Source organism: Cupressus sempervirens, chromosome 8 (assembly GCF_028749045.1).
Source record: "Cupressus sempervirens isolate cs-2001-9-10 chromosome 8, ASM2874904v1, whole genome shotgun sequence".
Classification (NCBI taxonomy): Eukaryota; Viridiplantae; Streptophyta; class Pinopsida; order Cupressales; family Cupressaceae; genus Cupressus; species Cupressus sempervirens.
The window spans coordinates 353,063,461-353,085,269 of record NC_143125.1 but is presented as its reverse complement, the minus strand read 5'-3'; the positions used below and the strand labels follow the sequence as shown (position 1 = coordinate 353,085,269).

General features: G+C 35.3%; 1 protein-coding gene across 1 annotated transcript in view; it reads left to right on the top strand.

The window, feature by feature from the left end:
• Positions 1-21,249, top strand: part of LOC149542791 (cell wall integrity/stress response component) — a 117,285-nt gene extending 96,036 nt beyond the window's left edge. Inside the window, exons 3-5 of the mRNA XM_089797687.1 lie at positions 20,203-20,260; positions 20,405-20,482; positions 20,660-21,249. Coding sequence (XP_089653813.1) covers positions 20,203-20,260; positions 20,405-20,482; positions 20,660-20,853 — 330 coding nt within the window. The 3' untranslated portion in view covers positions 20,854-21,249. The remainder of the gene's footprint in view (positions 1-20,202; positions 20,261-20,404; positions 20,483-20,659) is intronic.
• The last annotated feature ends 560 nt before the right edge of the window (positions 21,250-21,809 follow it).

Sequence of the window (21,809 nt, the reverse complement as noted above, 5' to 3'; positions counted from 1 at the left end):
AGTCTATCAATATAGTGAGAAATACTTACTTGGTAGCCACAATAATCCTCCAACCATTCGATTAGATTATGTAGCTCTTCTTTAGGACCATTCCAGTAGGCAAATAGACCGACCTCCTAACATTCTTGCCAACATTCTTCGCTATCTTGGTTGCTAATAATAAGTACCTTGTCTACTTGATTTGGTGGGGTGACATAGGGGGTTTGAGGGGAAACCGGGGACCTATGAGGAGAAGGGTTAGATGAATGCAATCTACGGTGGGGAGGAATGTATAACCTAGGAGAAACCTGAGCAGAAGATTTCTTCAAGCGACTTGATTGAACTGGATCTGAGATGAATGCGAATCCGGTTTGTTGGGTAAAGAATGGATTAAGATTACGACTTGCATATTTAGTAAGATTGAAGACATAAATCTGCTTGTCTAGGTCAAAAGTTGAATGAATCAAACGGTTTTCACCAAAGAAGGATGACAGAACATCAGAAACTCTACGCCTAGGGCACAAATCCAAGACAAGATTTACCTCATGATCCTGTAAGCCAGATAAAACATAAAAGTAATTGGCGACTTCAATATCAAAAACTGCTCTTTTTGGATATGAATCGCTTGAAAATTTCGATGCTTGAGAGTTGCATAACGGATATCGATATGTTCTATTTGATGGCGATGATGCAGGACCCTGGGATAAAACCCTTGTTTTTTGAAGTATGTTCTTCTACGGGAGAGGTCTCTGGTTGCTATTGGATGTGAATTAATTTTATTCACTGCTCTGCTTTTTGCTCTGAAATTTGCTTTATTTACCATTCTTTAGTTTTATTTTAAAATATTAGATCACTTATTCTTACCATTAATTTTTTAAAACATAAAATAAACATTATTATTTTTTTGATTTCGACATTTAAAAACAAAATAAAAATGCTAAATTTTATTTAAAAAATCAAAATAAACAATTAATTTTATTTAAATATGAGATCATTTAATCTTATCATGAAATTTTAAAATAAATGCTAAATATAATGTCAAAACATCAAAACAACTGTATAACTTTTAATTTTCAAATCCAGAAATTGAAATTAAATTATTAAACTCTATAAAATCATTGTTTAAAATTTAGTTAAATATAAAAGTTAAAGCAACTCAAATTTCAACTAAAAATGTAGCATTGGTCAGACTCCCAAGAACAGTGTTACCCCAGTATTAGGGTACGTCGGGACGATGGGACGTGGGGACGAGTTTTCGGGACGTGGGGAAAATGGGCCTCATCTTCGGGAGGACTGGGGGACGACAGGGGGGCGGTGGCAAGGGGAGGATGAGACAGGGAGGGGTGTTTTGTAGTATGTTGGGTGGATATTTTGCAATCGATAGTTTTGGGTAAAAATCCAGTTGCAAAATACGATGACCAGCCACAGCGTGTGAGACAAAGTCTCTCCTACCTTAAAGGGAAGGCTCCCCCTTCTCACCATTCCTTGGATCAACTCAAGGTAAGCAAGAAATTGAGAGAATTTATAATTAGGGTGTTACCAGTATCCTTTCTTCTTTACTTTCAATAAATAATCCACTTACGCGTGGAGCGAGTAATGGGCAGGGTGAATCTCTAACTACATTTCTATCAAGAGTTGGAAATAGTGATACCAATAAACCTTCACTAACTCAAAGGCTAGCTGAAAATGTACCAGTTTGGCTCTAAGTCTGGTCGTACTTCTATATGAAAAAATTTACAATTAGCGCACAAAGACTCCTAAAAGTAAGAATAACTTAACTATTTTGCGAATTAAGAAAGAGTATAAGCTACAGACAAAGCTTCTAGCTATATATTTCCACAATTGCTCTTGGTCAAAGCTCTGACTTTGATTGCTTCTTAACTCTTTTCTGTTCAATTCACAAGATGCAATTACCAATAACACAAGATAATATGAATCAAAGATAACTTGGGTGAATTATAGACAAAGCTTACAATTCACACAAATAATAATCTCACTTAATCAAAGTTAAGTCTCAAATGCTCCTTTGTATTCACTTTCTCTCGAAATAGTGCTTACACAAACAAAGTTCTGCTGGTACAATTTCTCCAGAGCTCTCTTGTATAAAGATGATGATTTTACAATGAGGGGGCACTTCTTTATATAGGCACAGGAGTTGAGAAAAAGGTGGAGGAAAAAGTGGGAGCAACTCAACCAACTTTGACCTAGTCTAACTACAGAAGAAAATAAAGGGTTACATGCAACTGCACATGCAACTCGCATTACATCCTTTTACATACATGTAACTTGCATTACATGTAATTACACTTTTTCATGTAATGCATCCTTTACAACTACTAACATGAAATAAAAGCAAAACAACAATCTTAGAGATTGTTTCTCAGTGCCTTAAATTTGATAATGATGTCACGCACTGTGAGAAGATCAGCAATTTCCGTAGTCTTTGATATGGCTTCTACTCTCACTACATTTTCATATGTTGATTGCACAACTTTGGAATTTTCTGCTGTAGTATCTAACAAGTGTTTTGTCAAGGATTTATACAAAACAAACTTGTTCATTGTGTGCGAACCAAAATCTTTAGAATCTACATCAGCATTGATCTTGATTGTATACTCTGAATTTACTCTCTTTGCTGCAATAAGATTACCAAAATCATCAGTAACAAGGCATCCCATCTATTCCAAATCACAAGTAACACTTGTTTCAATTGCTTGACAATCTTCAAAAGCCACTTGTAACTTTGTGATCAGCTTCCTCAAATTCTCCTCCTTGTAACCAATGAGTCCTTGAAACCTGAAGAACATTTCACATGACGGAAGAATGTCACATGAGACCATAGCATTTAGATCAAATTTTATCATTTCATCCCAATCATCAAGGATTTCCTTCAAGTTCTCTGCTTCTTGAGTCAAAGAAGAGATTAAGTTCCGCTCCATTTCATTCATTTCTTTGACACACCTAAGAACTGTAAGTGATTCTGTAATAGTTTGAACTCCTTCAGAAATGATTTCTTGTATCCAAGACTTAGTGGCTTTAATTAGTTTTTTCTCTTTAGACGTTTGAGACATAACAACACTTTGAGAAGATTGTTTCTGGATGACTTCATTTAGACAAGAGACCTCCTGTTTCAGTTGATTTTTCTTTTCCCAAAGTTCATGATTACTCTTTGATACATTAGCCAATGCATCTTGAGCATCTTGCAAACAATCCAAATGTGATTGCTTTCCAATTTCAACCTTAGTAAACTTGTAGCCAGAACGAGTAAGTTCCTCAACAGGTTTATCTACCAAGGGCTCAACAACTTTAACAAATTTGGTTTTATCAGAACCAACCAAAATTCTGGAAACAATCTCGTCTTTCAAAGATTTGGATTTGGTCTTCTTAATAGGAAGATTGTCCAGAGGAACAACCATGCAGGCAAGCTGAAATTTTTATCTGCAGAAGCAGGTACATTGGAAACCATTGGCATTTATCCTGATTGTATTTCCATTATAATAGAGTAGTATTTAGTTTGCACAGTTGAAGGGATAGGAACATGCCGAGAAGATTTCGTCATGAAGAACTCAAATCTTGTTAAACTTGACCAAGTTGGGAAACTTGACCACTAGTAAGAGTTGGAAAATCCTCAAAAACATTTGCTAAATGATCATATTGTTCATGTGCAAGGATGCGAGGAGCAGCAGAGGAAATAGGAAGAGCCATGGTATTAATCTCCAAAACAGGAACGGAAGGAGTGAAAACGGTGGAGAACGAATCGACATCATCATCAACCTCATGTAGAAAAGGCTCTTCATGTATAGAAGATGTACAAGCTTGTGCAAGCTTTGGAGGAGATATGATCGTGATTTCCCTTTCTTCCTCTGAATCTCTTTTATCAGATTTTGTTTCCAATTCCTCTTTTGATTCTTCCATTGATTCTTGAGCTGATCCAAGGAACGGTGAGAAGGGGGAGCCTTTCCTTTAAGGTAGGAGAAACTTTGTCTCACATGCTGTGGCTGGTCATCCTATTTTGCGACTGGATTTTTACCCAAAACTGTCGGTTGCAAAATATCCACCCAACATAGTATACACATAGAACTTGAAATGCTAGTTATGAAATGATTTTTCACTAGAACATGAAAAATTAAAATAATTGAACATAGCAAAATTGCAACATAAGCTAGAACTATTGAACATTCAACCTAGTAAGATATTACATACCCAATAGTAACATTAAAAACTCAAAATTCAAATAGAAATTCAAGTACCCATCCTAGCGGCGACATGGTTGCAGAATGGCAGAGGTGGGGGTACTTGGGTTCTCAAGCACCCAGTGCGGGGACGTCTCGAGGATGGGTACTTTGAGATTTGGGAGGGGGGTGTGAGTCCTCGGGTTACACTACCCAAGAATAAAGGTTGTGATAAAATTTAAGTGGTGATGTATGGTTGTGCAAAGGTTGCAGAGTTCATTGAAAGTTCCCATGGAAGAGACATGCTGAATATGAGTTTCTTGGTGTGGCAATGCTTAAGACATTAGAGAGAGAATAAGTTTTCTGTCCCCTTGCTGCCAACGATAAATGTCTTCAATGATAACCCTAAATAATGTTTGATGATTTTCTTTTTTCAATGAAACTAAAACCATTCTGTTCTTGTACAAATTTTAAACCTAATTTTAATGAATTCCTTTTTTTTAATACGTTCGAATTTGAATCCAAAAATTTGTCAAACCTTGTGACATAGCTCTCTACCATCATGCCAATTAGTTTACAAACTTGTTCAATTGCTGATAATATGTATAGCTCCTCCATTGTCTTACTCAAAATCTGAAATTGGAAGTCTATATTCCATGAACAACCTTAAGAGCTAGTTGTAGATGTAACTCTGATATTGTTGAGTGGTTGATTTTTAAAATTAGTCCAGCCATCCATGACAATTAAGCAACCCATCATTAGCCAAGTTTGCCTCATGAACTCTATCAACAAAGTCACCTTAGAATACTTCTTATTAAGAAGGGTGGTCGCTAGTCTATGTTCTCTAGGGGGTGTATTGGGAACCAATGGCATTTATTGTTGTAAACATTTCTTTGAAATATGGAGAGTTTGCCACATGAAATGGGATGGCAAGGGCAAAAAAGGTTTTGGCAACTAAAAATCTACCTCTTATTGTGATTCCCTATTCAACATCCTTGCAACATTAACAACCTTTTTCTTTCTTTTGGTGACTGTTACCCTCCTGATTCACAACTCTTCTTATAGAAATAGTAGATCAACTCTATTAGCACAACCTTTTTTCTTGCCCACCCTCCATATGCAACGTAGAAGCTTTGTTCTTCTTATCTAGGCTTATTTTTCAACTTTTTCCTCTTATCTTTGCTCAGAGGAGTTGAAAATACAAGACCAAAGAATAAGAATGCGCATCTGATACTTGGGAGTGATCTCTTCATGGGATTAACCAATTTTAGAGAGGACCCCTACTATTTGAAAGTAGAGGATTTTTGGGATTAAATGGGTTAAGTGGGTCCATGGTATTTTCTTTCTTTTGGTAGGACCTTAGCTCCCTGGTTCTCAACTTCCATGGTAGAATAGATGGCACATACTCTATTAGCACAACCTTTTTCCTTTTGTCATCCTCCATGTACAACCTAGAAGTTTGATTCTTATCCATGCTTATTTTTTAACTTCTTACTCCATGTCCACATATGCACCAAAGATGAATGTAAAGCTTTGTTTAGCTGCACTTCAAATCCTTGGTGCAGGCATGGCATAAGCAATGTCTAACTCCTGGATTTTTTCCCTTGTCTTTGCTTCTAGGAGTTGAAAATTGAAAAGGGTTCTTTGGATTGAATAGGTCCCTAGTATAATCTTTTGGGGTAATATAAGGACATTGAAATGAGCTGCTGTAATATCCCCAATCAGATAAACTGGAATAATTTCTGACTTTTTCGGAAACCCCTTAGATCAAGAATCATGGAATTGTACAAAGAGTTACAATTTCTTGTTTCTCTTCAATCTAGCATTCACCATGTAGCGCTTTCAGTGAACTTCTAGAGCAAGTTGCCTCTTCATGCAAATATTGTCAAGACAAGATTCTTATTCGAGTGATGGTGTATTGTCACCAAACCTGGCTTTTTAATTTCTGATGTCCAATGATTTGTGTTTTCACAACTTCTACTTAGGGTCACGTCCTATTTATTGTTTACTTTGGAAGACTGCGATTACCATCGGTGTGGCTGTCCATGAACCCCCAAATTATGGTCCTGAAATGGGCAATTACCACTGAAATACAACTTGCACAATCCGTAGGTATATGAATCACTTTGCCCTTTATTAGCTGATGGCAATTGTGGAATATTATATCCAATGATGACTATTTCCACATGAGTTCTTGATTGCTTCTCTATTATTAATTATTTTCCTTTAATTGCGTTTGATAAAATATTTGCTTAATTTGAAAAATCAAGTGAGATCGGAATATATTATGATTGATATAATTGAATTACTTGACTGATGATGAGGATTTTGCTCCAAATCCAGTATCTATAACGCCAATGTAATCTTTAGATGAGATTACCCCTAAAAAAGTTTGGAAGTTTTCTGCCCTCAAATCAGAACCAGAAAATGGAGGTTTTGGCACCCAAGATGCATCTTCAAGAAACCCAGGTTTTTGTTCAGAAATTGAAAATTTTAAATAACTTTTGAAAGGTTCGACCATAAAGAGAATTTGATAATTATAATATATTTTTCTTCACCTTGCTTGATCTCTCTAAAATAGAGCTTCTCTCACTTTCCCCTTCAAAAGGCACAACTCTTCCTATTTTCCTTAATGATCCTTGATTGATATTTGAGAGAAATTATGTAAAATAAAGTTTAAACTTTACTTATAAGAGACTTATTGTGTATTTTAGTTCCATTCCCTCAGCACAAAATTTGAAAAACCCACAGAAATGTGCGGTGGGTGTTTTGGGTACTATAGCTACGTCTCATTTCATCTCTAACAATCCTATACATAGAAGAACTATACATCCATAGCCTCATGAAAGCTATATTCTCATTGCAGTTCAGTTGGTTTACTCTTAAATATAAAAACAGCTGTGAACATAATAAAACCAAACAAAAAATTGCCCAAATGTTTGGAATTCTGAAGCACAAATTTCGTTGAAAAGGATTTATGAAAATGAACAATGGATGCTAAACTAAATAATGTGATTTTGATGCTCTATTGTCTTTTACTTTGTTTTTTATTTAATTCAGTTCCTCTAGTTCTTTGTTTTGTCTTACTCTGACAAAATTCTAAATGATAAAATGAGGGAATTTTATGTTTTAAAGTGTCTTCGTTTTGTTTACGATTGTGTAGGTGTGTGGGTGGCTGTGTAGGTCCTCTCAATTCCCATCCACCGCACATTCCTTTTACAATTTTTGACTTTTTGTGCTTGCTGGGCAGTAGGAGACAGCTGGCCATCCCTTGTTGAAGTACACCTTCAGTCGGAGTGGAGTACTCATTATATTGAGTATAAGTATTCATGATTTACATAAATATTTGTTTTGCATCTGATATTCTTGATAAGACCTATATACTTTTATATATATATATATATATATATATATGTTTATTCATAAATGGTATTCCTCCTCTAATCGGGCTCTTATTATAAGATGAGACAATCTAAATATTGCACCGAATGATTATCGGTTGAAAGACATTTTAATGTAATTGTTAACCACCGAATTATGATCGGTTATGATCTAGTACTATGTCCATGTAGGGACATGACCCTACGTGGCCTTTGGCCATGTAGAGTCATGTCTCTATGGGGACATAATACTCTGCATATATAACAAAGGAGATATCATGTAGTCTGATATCAATTACAAGGCATTTTCAGTCTCTGCGATTACTCCTGCAAATAAAGACATTAAACAATATTCAGTCTCAGCAATTGCGTCAAGATATTAATCAAAGCAAGTTCGTCCATCCTCAGTGACTACCCAGTCTTGGAGATCTGCACATTCAGAACAGCACAGTACATAATATCAGGTTGGTAAGTAAAATTGAGTCTATTCTATCAATAATAATATCTTGTGTTTCTATCAGAGATCCTGATTTTACATGGTATCAGAGCCATCTTGATAGGAATATATATTCTTCAGAATTAAAATTAAAACTCAGATTTATCAATTTTAAATTTTATCCTCAAAATTCAAAATGGTGAATCATGTCAGGTTAGAGGATAGACTTGAAGGGGCTTCAAACTTTTCATCATGGAAAATTCGAGTTATGATCATACTACGAGAGATGGAATTAGAAGAATACATAGAATCAGATAAACCAATACTAGAAAATGATCTAGATAAAACAACATGGAAGAGGCACAGTAACAAAGCCATGAAAATTATTATAGACTCTGTGAAGGATCATATTCTTCCCTCCATATCCAGTCTTAAAACTATTTTTCAAATGTTTTCCACTATAAAAAATACTTTCGAAATTAATAACACAAGCATATTGCTAACATTGAAGCAAGATCTACTATATGTCAAGATGAATAATGGAGAAATTGTTACGTCCTATTTCCTAAGGATCTCAGAATTGAAAGATCAACTTGCGATCATTGGAAATGAAGTAGATGACAAAGAACTTAGCATCATAGCCCTAAAAGGACTACCACTATCTTGGGAGATATTTATTCGTGGACTAAGTTCTCAACCAGAACTTCCTAAGTTTGAACTACTAAAAAACGAATGCACTCAAGAAGAGTCGAGATTAATTATGAGAGGAATCAGTTCAAATCCAGAGGGAGAATTTCAAGCTCTTCAAATCAGGACCAATAATAAGGGAAAATGAAAGGGAATTCATCAAAACAACAAGGAATTCAACAAATCATACAAGAAAAGAGATTGATCCAAAGTAGAATGCTTCAAATGTGACAAATTCGGTCACACTCATAACATTTGTCCGGAATGGGAGAAAATTCAAGCAGCCCTAGCAGAAGTTAAGCATGAAAAGGATGAAAATCTTGCATTTTAAGTTGTTGAACAAAGAGATAAAGTGAATAGATTTAAAAGAGAATCCCAAAGTGAGGAATCAGAGGGAGAGTGATACATTTCCAAAGTTTGAATACATAAATGACACATGCAATGTTGTACTTAGATCCAAAGATAAATCAGTTATCTGTAAATTCAGTTTTTCTCATCAATTTATGCATATTGAATCAGAGATATGGTACATCGAGATGTTCTCAAGTTGGTTTACATAATTACAAATGAGTAAACAATGGATATTCTTACCAAACCTTTTGCCAATATTAAATTGGAATATTTTAGAGGTAAACTTGGTATGATCAAATTGTAAATTTGAATATTGAATTTGAGTTTTTTCAGTTTTATGTGTTTATGCTTCTAGTTGAATAGTTGCATCATATATGTAATGAAAGATGACGATCTTTAAGAGACATATATATTCAAAAGGTAATCATTGTAAGGTGATGATCTTACAAATGATAGACATGTTATCATGATAAATTATGGTTTTGTTCTGGATACACCGAAAGTCATTGATAATGAAAGTATTATGATTACTCTAGATATTGTTTTGGACAATTAGAGATCATAATATATGTTATGATAGTGTTCATAACATTGTGATTAGAGTTATTTGACAAGTCACTATTTCAGTGTTAAAGTTAGATAATGTGTTGTGTATAATTATCCTTGATACTGATATCTCATAAAATTTTTGTTAGTTCTCCCTTGCTAAGAGGGAGTGTTGAAGTATAGCTTCAGTCGAAGTGGAGTACTCATTATGTTGAGTATATGTACTCATGATTTGCATAAACATTTGTTTTACATCTGATATTCTTGATAAGAACTACACACACACACACACACACACAAGTTTATTCATAAATGGTATTCGTTCTCTAATTGGGCTCTTATTATAAGAAGAGAGAATCTAAATATTGCACCGAATGATTATCGGTTGAAAGACATTTTAATGTAATTGTTAACCACCGAATTATGATCGGTTATGATCTAGTACTATGTCCACATAGGAACATGACCCTTTGGCCATGTAGAGTCATGTCTCTGCGGAGACAAAATACTTTGCATATATAACAAAGGAGATATCGTGTAGTCTGATCATCAATTACAAGGCATTTTCAGTCTCTGCGATTACTCCAGCAAACAAAGACATTAAACAATATTCAGTCTCAGCGATTGCATCAAGATATTAGTCAAAGCAAGTTCGTCCATCCTCAATGACTACCCAGCCTTGGAGATATGCACATTCAGAACAGCACAGTACATAATATCAGGTTGGTAAGTAAATCTGAGTCTATTCTATCAATAGTAATATCTTGTGTTTCTATCAGAGATCCTTATTTTACATCCCTTAATGTCTTGGAAATGATCAGCCTACACGTGCAGTTGTTCTGGTGTTTTTGGGATGTTACCAATTTTTTTGGTAGTTAGAGACAGCCTTGAGGGCATGTCCTTGCTGTTCCCATGCACTTAAAATATCTTCATCTTAAATATTGTTGATGCCAAATATAATTTTAGATTTTTTGTTAGAGAACGGTCCATCTTTATTTATAGCCTTTTAAACAAAAGAACTTTGGCTCAATGCTTTATTTTTAATTTTAGCCTAAATACAACATTAAGTTAATGTTACATGTGTTAAGTTTTCCCCAGAAATTAGGATAAACAGCAATAAAGAAGAATATAATAGATGCCAAAGAACACGAGAAATTGTCCTAGGAAAACCCTTCCACTTGAAGGGAAAAACCCAGTGACAGCAGCAGTGGAAGTAGTTTATCCGGTTCCAGGGCCAGTTATAGGGGCAGCGCCTTGCTTAGCATAACTTCCATTTCTAGAGCCATTAGTTGTTGAAGATTGTAGTGGCGATAGAGATCTTTATCTCTGATTTTATAAAATAGAAATATGGATGTTATGACCATTATGGTCATCTTCAGCTTGATGGAGTCTAAATTTCCAATATTTTGAAGTTTCTTTTTGTGCCTTTTCTAATCTTCTTATCCTTTACCCTGTTTATATTTTGATTTCCATATCCTTGAGTTATATTGTTCATCATAATTAAATCTTAAGCATCATTCAAGCTATTACACTTCAGGAGGTAAATCTCAGGATCATTGCTGTCATAGTACTTAACTTTCTCTGCTTATGTATTTTAATAGCTTCTCTTGTTGATGTCGATATCTCATTGTAGATATTATTCATCTCAAGTTAAAGCATGGATGTATGAAGAGAGAGAAAATCAAGGCAAACACACTTGGTTATGTTAATTACAGTACATACAGCTACAGATCAAATTGGTAATTATAAGAGTATAGTTAATAGATCATATACATTGACAACAAGTATGTCAGTTTTAGCCAAATTTAATTAAACTAAGAAACATTGAATATGAGGGGAGATTGAAAGACATATTTTCCTTGTCTTATTCATTACACAACAGCGATAAGGAATTAAATGCAAAAGTGTGCATCACAGGTCTGTCAAAGTGATGCTGCAGTCATGACACAATAACACACAATATTCAATGACTTAAAAATGTTTGAAGCCATAGTGATATGTATTAACAATATGGTATATTGGTCAAAAAACCATTTTTTCAAAGGAGTGCGATCTCAAAGAGAGACTAGGTTGGAGACGGCAAATAAGGAATGAGAGTTTTCAGCCAATGATGGAAAGTAAAGTCTTCAGCTATCGGCACTGCGGCAGCATTTGGATGAAGTATAGCCTTAGTAACAGATTAAAGGAAACATGTTTATCACTGGATTGTGCTGAATCGTGGGTTTCAAAACTATATCGAGCATCTGAAATAAAGAGGGAATTGTAGTTGACATATTCTTACTACCGGCACTTTCATATGAGCAGCAGAAATGAAGTTTTAATACTATGATTAAGAGCAAAAGGAATATGACTCATTTTCCATGCCATCAAGTAATAGTAGTTTCCATTATCGCACAGCACAGTTATTTATAACTGCACGCTTGTTGAAAATGACAGAAGTATATATATGATGAACATAGACAAAGATGAGTTCTAGAGGAAGCAACGGTCAAAGAGAGAAGATTTATGGCAATATGAATGAAGACATTCACATAGGATCAATCTGTTAGAGAGACAAATTCTGATGAATTCAAAAAGCCCGATAAAGTCATGGTAAACAATAGAAATGCTATCCATGCATGATGATAGTGTGAAAAATAAAATCACAAATTTAAAATTTCGCTCAGCACATGAAGGTGCTGAGTGTCAGTTTTGCTCGGCAACAATAGATGCCGAGTGACAGGAGAAGTTGCCGAGCTAGCTCGGCACAAGAAGATGCCGAGTGAACTCGGCACTAGGGCAACTCAGCACAAGTATATGCTGAGTGAGCTTGGCAGCAAGCAATGCCGAGTGAGCTCGGTGGCCACTACAAAGTGGTGCTTGGCAGAAGAGGATGCTGAGTGAGCTCGGTAATAAAGAATGACAAGAGAAGAAACATGTGCAACTGCAGGCATGAAACAAACTTCCTTTTGTCTTCTGTACTTAAACTTGATTTTCTGATCGACTTCCTTTTCTTCTTCCTTCTCTGCTCTGCATTGCAACTCTCTGATCTCTCTCTTCTTCTTCTATCTCTCTTTGGTCGAATGGATCTGATCATTCCTTTTGTCTTATTGGCAAAAAATGTTTTCCCTTTCTTTTCCAGATTTGAAAAACTCACCTACTTGCATTATATTTTCTGAGCATTTTGCTGGCCATCAGGGTGGTAGGTGGGCGTTTGGCTCAAGGGGCAACCAAAATGCATGAGATATTTCAACACTTCCCCTTTGTCCTGAGCCAAACAAACAAGGATCACTTCTGATCCAAATCAACTACACCAAGACTCTCTCTTAGGTGTACAAAACTTCCAATGCGTAAAGGTTTTGTGAAAATGTCTGCTAGCTGCTGCTCAGACTTGCAAAATTCCATTTTGATATCCCCATTCTCCACCAACTCTTTGATGAAGTGATATCTAATCTCTATATGCTTGCTTCTCTCATGGAAGACTGGATTCTTGGACAATGCAATTGAGGAGATGTTGTCACAATAAATTGTGGTTCCATCCTCTTGCCTTTCATTCAAATTTGTCAATATCCTCCTTAACCAAATAGCTTGACATGCTGCTGCATTTGCTGCTATATATTCAACCTCTGTTGTAGATTGAACAACAATAGGTTGCTTTTTGGATGCCCATGAAATTGCACCTGATCCCATATGAAACATGCATCCGGAAGTGCTCTTCCTATCATCTAAACTTTCAGCCCAATCACTATCTGTATAACCCATCAACTTGAAATCATTTTCTATAGTATACAAAATTCCAAATCCCTTGGTACCATTCACATACTTTAGGATCCTCTTTCCTGCTTGCCAATGAGAATCCTTCAGTGTTTCCATAAATTTGAAAATCAAACTTATTGCATGCATTATGTCTAGCCGAGTTGCAGTCAAATACATCAAACTTCCAACCATACTCTTGTATAGTGTTGGATTCACACTTTTGCTACAATCTTCCTTGCTCAACTTCAGACCTACTGCTATTGGTGTTGGGGCTGCCTTACTGTTCTGCATTTTGAATCTCTCCAAGATTTGCCTTGCATATTTTTCTTGAGAGATGAAGATGCCATCATGCATTTGTTTTACTTCTATGCCTAGAAAGTACTTCAAGAGACAACAAACAACATTGCCATTAAAGGTTGTGATGGTTGAGGTGTACCTCTCCATCCACTATAAATATAAAATGTAAGAAACACAATTCATATACAAAATACAATTTCCTACAAATTTTACATACTCAAGTTATACATGCACATTTGATATATTATGTTCTTCTATTGGTGAGGATTGAATAATTGAACAATGCTCGTGGATTTGGATTACTGGATAAAATTTTATGCGATTTTGGGATAAATTTGTAGTGGATGGATTTGTAAGGAGTTCTTTATTTTAATTTTATTTCCGGCATAATCAGTAAGCATAATTATTTATATTAATTTTTAAAGTTGGAAATATTATTAAGTTGTGTCTTTTATAATTATTTTAAATTCTATGAATAATTTATATGATAGATAAGTGGATAGGGTCAATTATAGCATTTTAAACTTGATTATCATAGATATTGTGAAATATTTAATTGTTTCCTTATTTGTGTCTGATTTGTCTCCTTGTCAAAGGAGTTAAAGAGCATTCTAGACTAGTTTAAAATTGCGTCCATATATTTCATCCGTTGTGTCTTGATTACTAAATTGTTTATGGTTAAGGTGCATAGAATTTTATAAAGTTGTACATAATAACTTATAATATTGACTCTAATTGCCCTTTAATTTAGGCACTGGTCTTTATATTATTCATGATTCAAAATCCATACGCTGGCAATTATTTCTTATTTTTCCTTTGAATAATTAATATATTCATTTGTTGCACTAATCCACAATTATTCTTATTTTAAAACATTCATATATTCATTTATTATTCTTAATTCATAATTTGCAAGTTTAAAGTTTTTTAGTAATCCTTTCCATTTGGGAAACTTTCATTGCATTCACATTCAAATCAAATTGTTATACATAATCTTGGATTCAAGTGATTGGTTAAGGATTAGGTGCACCTGTCTTGGCCTTGTAGAGCCAGAAGCGCAAGGGATTTGGATTATATTGATTAATCTCATCACATTGGCCATAACCGGTTGGATATCCCAACATTGAGTTGGCAAGACTTGTAGGATTCCAATTTGTGGTTTTGGGAACCAACATAGCTGAAAAAGATATTTTTGGTATTGTTTAAGTTAATATTATATAAAGACATGTGTCATATATCATGTGAAGCGGCATGCATCTGGAAATATAAAGGGTCTTGTATTTGGAATTTGTATAGACTTTCGTGTGTAAGACGAAGAGTCTAAATTCAGTCTATTTATTTGATTGCTTGGTGTATAGTAAGGCAATTACGTGAAAGCCTTGTACTCAAAACACTTTTACTATGAATAAAGATATATTTTGTTGGCATGGCTGGGTTTTTCCCTTCAAGTGGAAGGGTTTTCCTAGGATTAATGTATTGAGTGTTTTGTGTATGATTTATGCTCTTTTTTTGTTGTTTATCTCAATTTTTGGGCTAAAACAGTAACATGGTATAAGAGCTTGGTTTAATTTGCAGCAATTATCCTATCCATTATTTTGTTCATCTGTTTGATAGACAATTTGTAAATGATTGAATATTATCGTTATTGCAAATTTATTGTTTGTGAAAGTGAAACTGTGGAGGACACAAGTGTTCAGGCATTTGAGTACAATGGATGAGTAGAGCCATAATATCGATAGCAGGATCGGGTAAACTACTATAGTAGTGATAAGTTGTTCATGATACTTCCATAAGTTTTCATCTGATCATGAAGAAAATTCATTTGCATCACCTTGATGAAAGGCTAAGATCATCCGAAAGCATGAGGCATTGTAGGAGCTTTGCACTCACGAGAAATCCATTTTAACGGTTTTAGTATATCTACGGTCTTAGGATGCAGTGTGGACATTGGTGTCTCCTATAGTCTTCTCTCTTTCATGGAGTTGTTATGATCAATGATAATAGCATCGCTCTTAGAATGGGCTTCTCTATATTGAACATTTGATGCTTTAGAGATAGTGTCCCTCACGACAATTACATTTGGAGGTGCATCGCATTGATATCGCGAAAGAAAATGTCGGGCCACTATTTTGGAGTAATCTCATTCTTCTCCTAGCCTTGGAACGTAATCATTTTCAGTGGTATCTCTAACGCATGTTTTTTTCTCGTCGGTTATCTTAACATTTAAAGTGTTGGTGATATGTTTCGCTCTCATTTACTTCCTATAATGTTTGCGTAAGGTGCGATTGTGTAATTTTTCATGAGTTGAGTTTGTTTCTCGTGTTGCTTCTATCTTCGCTCTTCTTCATGATTCTTTGGCATTGTGGCTTAAACTATGACTGTTTGCAACTGCTTCTTGTTTTGTCCTTTTGAGCTCCACAACTCCATCTCTCAATCTGTTCTCAGAAATAACCATTATTGCATTGGTCAAAGCGCTACTCCCTTCGTTCTTAATGATGAAGCGGGTGTTATCGAGTGGGACCTGGAGGATGAATTAAGAGTCTTTGGCATATTGCGAAGACTATTCTTCAATCAAACCGAAGACGAGAATCTGTGAAAGATAGTCCTGGAATCAAGAATCCGTGAAAGAGAGTTTTGGAAAATGAAAGGGAAGTATACAAGAATCATTATCCTTCTCCAGCCTTTGAAATGGGTGTGTGCTTCAAGGTGTATCATTGATTTGAGGCATCATTCATCAGGATCATTTGTATTGATATGAGTGCTCAAGAACTAATGCACTGAACTTTTTACAGAAGTGCATTTTTTACCTCTGCAACTTCGATCTCTATACTTGCCAAAACTAGCTTATCATCGACTGTAGAGGCTCACTTTTCCAAGGAACATTAGCAATTAGATTGAAATTTTTAGTTGTCAGGATATAGCAAAGCTACCTGAGCAATTTTGTATTTCTTGCAAAGAAGTCTGCTTGTAGATTTCAGTGACCTTGTCACTATTAGCAAGGAATCATATGGATGTCAAAATCTGAGAAGGCAATATCAGATAAGTGTTTTGTGAGAAATATTTTATGCTCTTAGAATTATTAGAAATATTGATTCTATCAATAAGATTTAGCTATATCATTCACGGTTTGTCCCTAGGATTATGATTTTGGTAGCTGTAACAAGAACGTATGCAAGGGGCCTATATGCCTTGAGAACCCTGCTCTGCGATTGGGCCAAGAGGGGTTGTGTGTATCTTTCATATTGGAGCCAGATCTTCCAAACCTTAGCCAGGTCATAGTAGCAGGTGCATAGCCCTCTCACATCATATGAGCTGAGCTGAAGTGAGTTGTGATGGAGGAGATAGGAAGGAGTTGATGAGTTGGAAATCTAGAAGGGCACGAGCATCATTTGTGAAGGATCTTCTTTGGAATGACCTTGCGTGAGGTTCAACTCATCTAATTTTGGACTATTCCATCACCCCTTTGCTGCTCACTGGGGGGATGCGTCTTCAAATTGAACTGATGTAAGGAAGGTCTGCCAATCTGTTCAGGTACACTTATCCTTTGTACTCTTAGTTTTATAATTTTATTCTTCTTTAGGGTAAGTTCTTGGATATAAATTTGATTAAATGATATGCTATCTATAGCTTTTATACAAAATTTTGTCAAACTCTAGAAGGCAAATCATTGTTTGCATTGATAAAACTTTGAGCTATATAAATTTGACTATTGCACAAAGTTCTCCAGATGTGTAGTACTTCGTATTGTAGTAAATGTTTGATGAAATTCGAAGGATGTGGCAACTTTATCTCATTCAGAAATAAATATTAAGTCTTATGAGTTTGAGATATAATTTCTTATTGTTGAGCCTATGATGAGATTGACAAGTTATTCTGGAAGATGTCAGTTCTCAGTTTCCTTTATGATAACATCTTTATTGAGTTACACATTTTGTTCAAACAAGTTCTACGACTGTCATATGAATATTGGTTTGCACTTATTTATTTTCTTTGTTCTATTGAGATCAAACTTCAAAGAGATAAGTATTCTGTGATTCTTGTATCTAATTGAAAAAGAATATATCTTTGCATTGACCTCTATGATACGAGGATCTTATGAGTTGTAATAAATCTCTCTTGATTGCAGGGTGCAATGGGATGGTGAGAGATTATGCAATATTGTTTGCTGTCTTAGTACTAAACCGGTGACACTTTTAATAAAGGGGAAGATCATATTTAGAGAGAGAGAGAGAGAGAGAGAGAGAGAGAGAGAGAGAGAGAGAGAGAGAGAGAGTATTCAGCTTTTGAGGGAGATTACGTAGCAAAGGGAGATGTCCAACACTTTGCAAGTTTATGCAACAATCAACCATCTTATTGTGGTGATTAAAGTTGTCCCTGTTGAGAGGGAGTCTCTGTTAAGAGAAAATCTCAGTTGTTGATGCATTCTTCTCTGGGAGAAGTTCGAGGTGAAACCCCTCATTCCACCCTCTGCAAGTAGGTATGGTGGACTACCCTGTGCGAGTAGGCATGGTGGAAATGCATTTTTCTTAGGAGAAGTTCAAGGTGAAAGTCTTCGTTCCACCCTCTGCAAGTAGGTATGGTTGACCACCTTCTGCTACTAGGCATGGTGAAAATGCATTCTTCCCTAGGAGAAGTTTGAGGTGAAAGCCCTCATTCCACCCTCTGTGAGTAGGTATGGTGGACCACCCTTTGCGATTAGGTATGGTGGAAATTTATTCTTTTCTGGGAGAAGTTTTTAGGTGAAAATCTTCATTCCACCCTCTGCAAGTAGGCATGGTGAAAGTAATGTGTGTGACTTCATTTTATGTGCTTATAAGTAACTAGGGTGGATTATGTTATGCTGAGATAACATGTATTATGTGAATTTATCATATTTGGTTGCAGCTATGTGTGCCTACTTCACTAAAAATCTCTCTTGCTAAGAGGGAGTGTTGAAGGTTGTAGCGGTGATTTGATTTTATAAAATAGAAATATGAATGTTATGACCGTTATGGTCATCTTCATTTGAAAAAGACATTTTTAGTATTGTTTAAGTTATTATTTTTTATAAAGATGTGTCATTCGTTATGCGAAGAGGCATGCGTATGGAAATATGGGTCTTGTATTTGGAATTTGTATAGACCTTCGTGTGTAAGATGAAGAGTCTAAATTCAATCTATTTGTTTGATTGCTTGGTGTATTGTAAGGCAGTTAAGTGAAAGCCTTGTACTCACACTTTTACTATCAATAAAAGAGATATTTTGCTGGTGTGGCTGGATTTTTCCCTTCAAGTGGAAGGGTTTTCCCATGATAAATGTATTGAGTGTTTGGTGTATGATTTATGCTCTTTTGTTTTTGTTTATCTCTATTTTTGGGCTAAAACATTAACATCAGTCGCTAAGGTTGGTGAATTAGCCTTTTTTCTAAGTGGCAGCAACAAGTGCCTACTCTTTGAATGGGAATAGGTTAACCCCTAATCCATTGAATTTTCCCCAGCTTACCCACCACCGGCAACTATAGATGAAAGGCACTAGCCTGCCAAGATAGATAGGGCCATAAACCTTTGCACCACCCTTTGCATGCATTCATGCACGCACCAACAAAATATGACTTTTATTGATATAAGAATGTTTTGAGTGCAAGGCTTTCCATTTGATCGATTACAATATACCAAGCAATCTCATAAATAGATTGCTTTTGACTGACTCATCTTACACACGAAGGTCTTTTTAAATCCCAAATGCAAGACCCTTCAAATTTTAAAGATTCATCACTTCATGTTTTCATACGGATGCCTCTTTGCATGACGTATGATACGTCTTCTATATAATATTATGTTAAATATTATCGCAAATGTCTCTTTCAGCTGAAGATGACCATAATGGTCATAACAAACATATTTCTATTTCATAAGATTAGAGATAAAGATCTCTATCGCAGCTACAATCTACAACAACATGGGGATGCATCATTGAACTTTTCCAGCCATTTTGACATCCCTGGAATGTGGGAGGATTCCTCATGTAACATTTCCTTCATGTCATTTTAAAAGATATTCTAGACAGATTAGCTTGTTGTATCTTCATTTGTAGCCTTTTAGTGCATATTTCAAGGATTTCCTCAAGATCCAAATTGATTTTGCTTGCCTCATTAAGCTTTGGTTACTCTCATGGTTGATATTCTAGACAGATTAGCTTGTTGCTTTATACTCTAAAGGAAGAGATGATGGATGGTGGATAGTGGTGTGGTACTTGTTAAATGGCATGATTGTGATCTTGATTATAGTGCCGTGGTGCTTGTTCAATGGCATGATTGCGATCTTGATTATTAGTGCTTGCTTCTACTACTAGTATGACTATATTGCGTAAGATTAATCTTCTATAAATTGTTAAGCGTATTGTATTTAGTATTTACCCTTTTGGTTAATGGTTACTTCTGATGTGGGCTGCCCAGAGTTGGAGTTTGGTAAATTTGTCACATCTTTTAGCATTAGAAAAATTACATCTTTAGCACATTAATGTATTCACATGTTTCAAAATGAATTTGTTGATGTATCTATTGACATGTATCTTTTTAAGTATGTAGTTTGTTTCTTTGATATAATTATTGTGTTAAACTAATATTTCCAAGTTAGTGACAGGCTGTGGCAACAACTACTGAGTTAGCAAAGAAATCTCATGCAAAAGTCACTGTTATTGGTATGTTGTACAATAGCAACAATCAACTTTAAATTTATGCTTAATTTACATGATCAACCTGTGGTTGTTTTGGATTACTTCTGTGCTGGATTTTCATAACATTAACATGAGAATTTTAAATCTGATGATGGATTGTATGTGTAGTTATTGATGAAAATGATAAGGATGCAATAGCGGATCATGATGCACGGTTGTCTGCCATTCGTTGGCATCTGGCTCAAGGTTCATTGCAAGAAATACTTTTATTTGATATTCTTTCAACTTAGAAAAGTTAAACCATTGGCATGGTTTGTTCCTTGCCTGCAGTCCTATTCATTCTCTTCACCATTTGTTTTGGGCGGGCCAGCTTGCAGAGTTTTTGTTTTCTTAATCATGTTTCTTTTGAATATCTCGAGGCAGGGGGCTATGAAGAGTTTGGATTGATGGAGAGATTAGGTGAAGGAAAGAAGCCAACAGCTGTTATTGGAGAGGTTGCAGATGACCTAAATGCTGATTTAGTTGTGATTAGCATGGAGTCTATTCATTCAAAGCATGTGGATGGAAATTTGCTGGCAGAGTTCATTCCCTGCCCTGTTGTATTACTGCCACTGTAGTTCATCTGCTGAAGTAGATTGCAACGATTTAAATTGCTTTTTATGAAGAACAATGCAAATGTTGTGTATTCTCATTGAAAATTTTATCCTAGTGTATCTGATGATTTTTGGAGAATTTTAAGGGTTATCCTGATTGGCAAAATCTTGTAAAGGAGTTTGTTACGTAAAGTTTTGAATCATGAATGGGGATGTAATCTGTACATATTGCTGGGAAATTATGCCTTAAAAGTAAAAGGCGCTAGTTACTGCTCTTTTATCACCCCTGGAGATTAAATATGCAGGAGAACTAAGTTGTGCCTTATTTTATATGTGGCATTGGTTTTAGTTCAGTTATGCTGGTCTGAAAGAATTGAGTTTCACTCGTTGCATAGCAAATAGATTAGCTTTTATTTCAAATACTTGTGCAATAGCAATCATCAATTATATATATTTTTATATTGCCAATGTAAAACATAAGAATGAATTAGTTTCTTCTTATGGTAGTGGCTTTCATTATTTGAATTTATTAATTTTTATTTTTCTCCTTAAAAGAAAGATTTTATGCTTATTATTATCTGTCTCTGTACACAGTGACTCTTTCATTGCTGTCACATCTCTGTCACCTTATATAACTTCCCCGAGCAATTTATAACACTATTCGGATATGTAACATAATTTTGTCCTAGAGCATTGGGCTGCAATTGTTTATTTCAGATGTACTGAATAATTTATCCTTTACTGGAAGGTCAATGCAGACAAGTTCTCTAAAAACGGTGATAAAACATAACTAGAGAAGCATTATATGCCCTCAACAGAACACCATCACAATTGATGCTTGAAACCTTCTAGAAAATATTCTTGCTATGTTGCATACAAGTATCAAATATAGTGGTATCAGCGAGCTGTGGGAGTTAATGTTCCAACAGTAGTCAACAATAATTGTTGTACACGTGGCAAACCTTGTTGAGTTGCTGGCA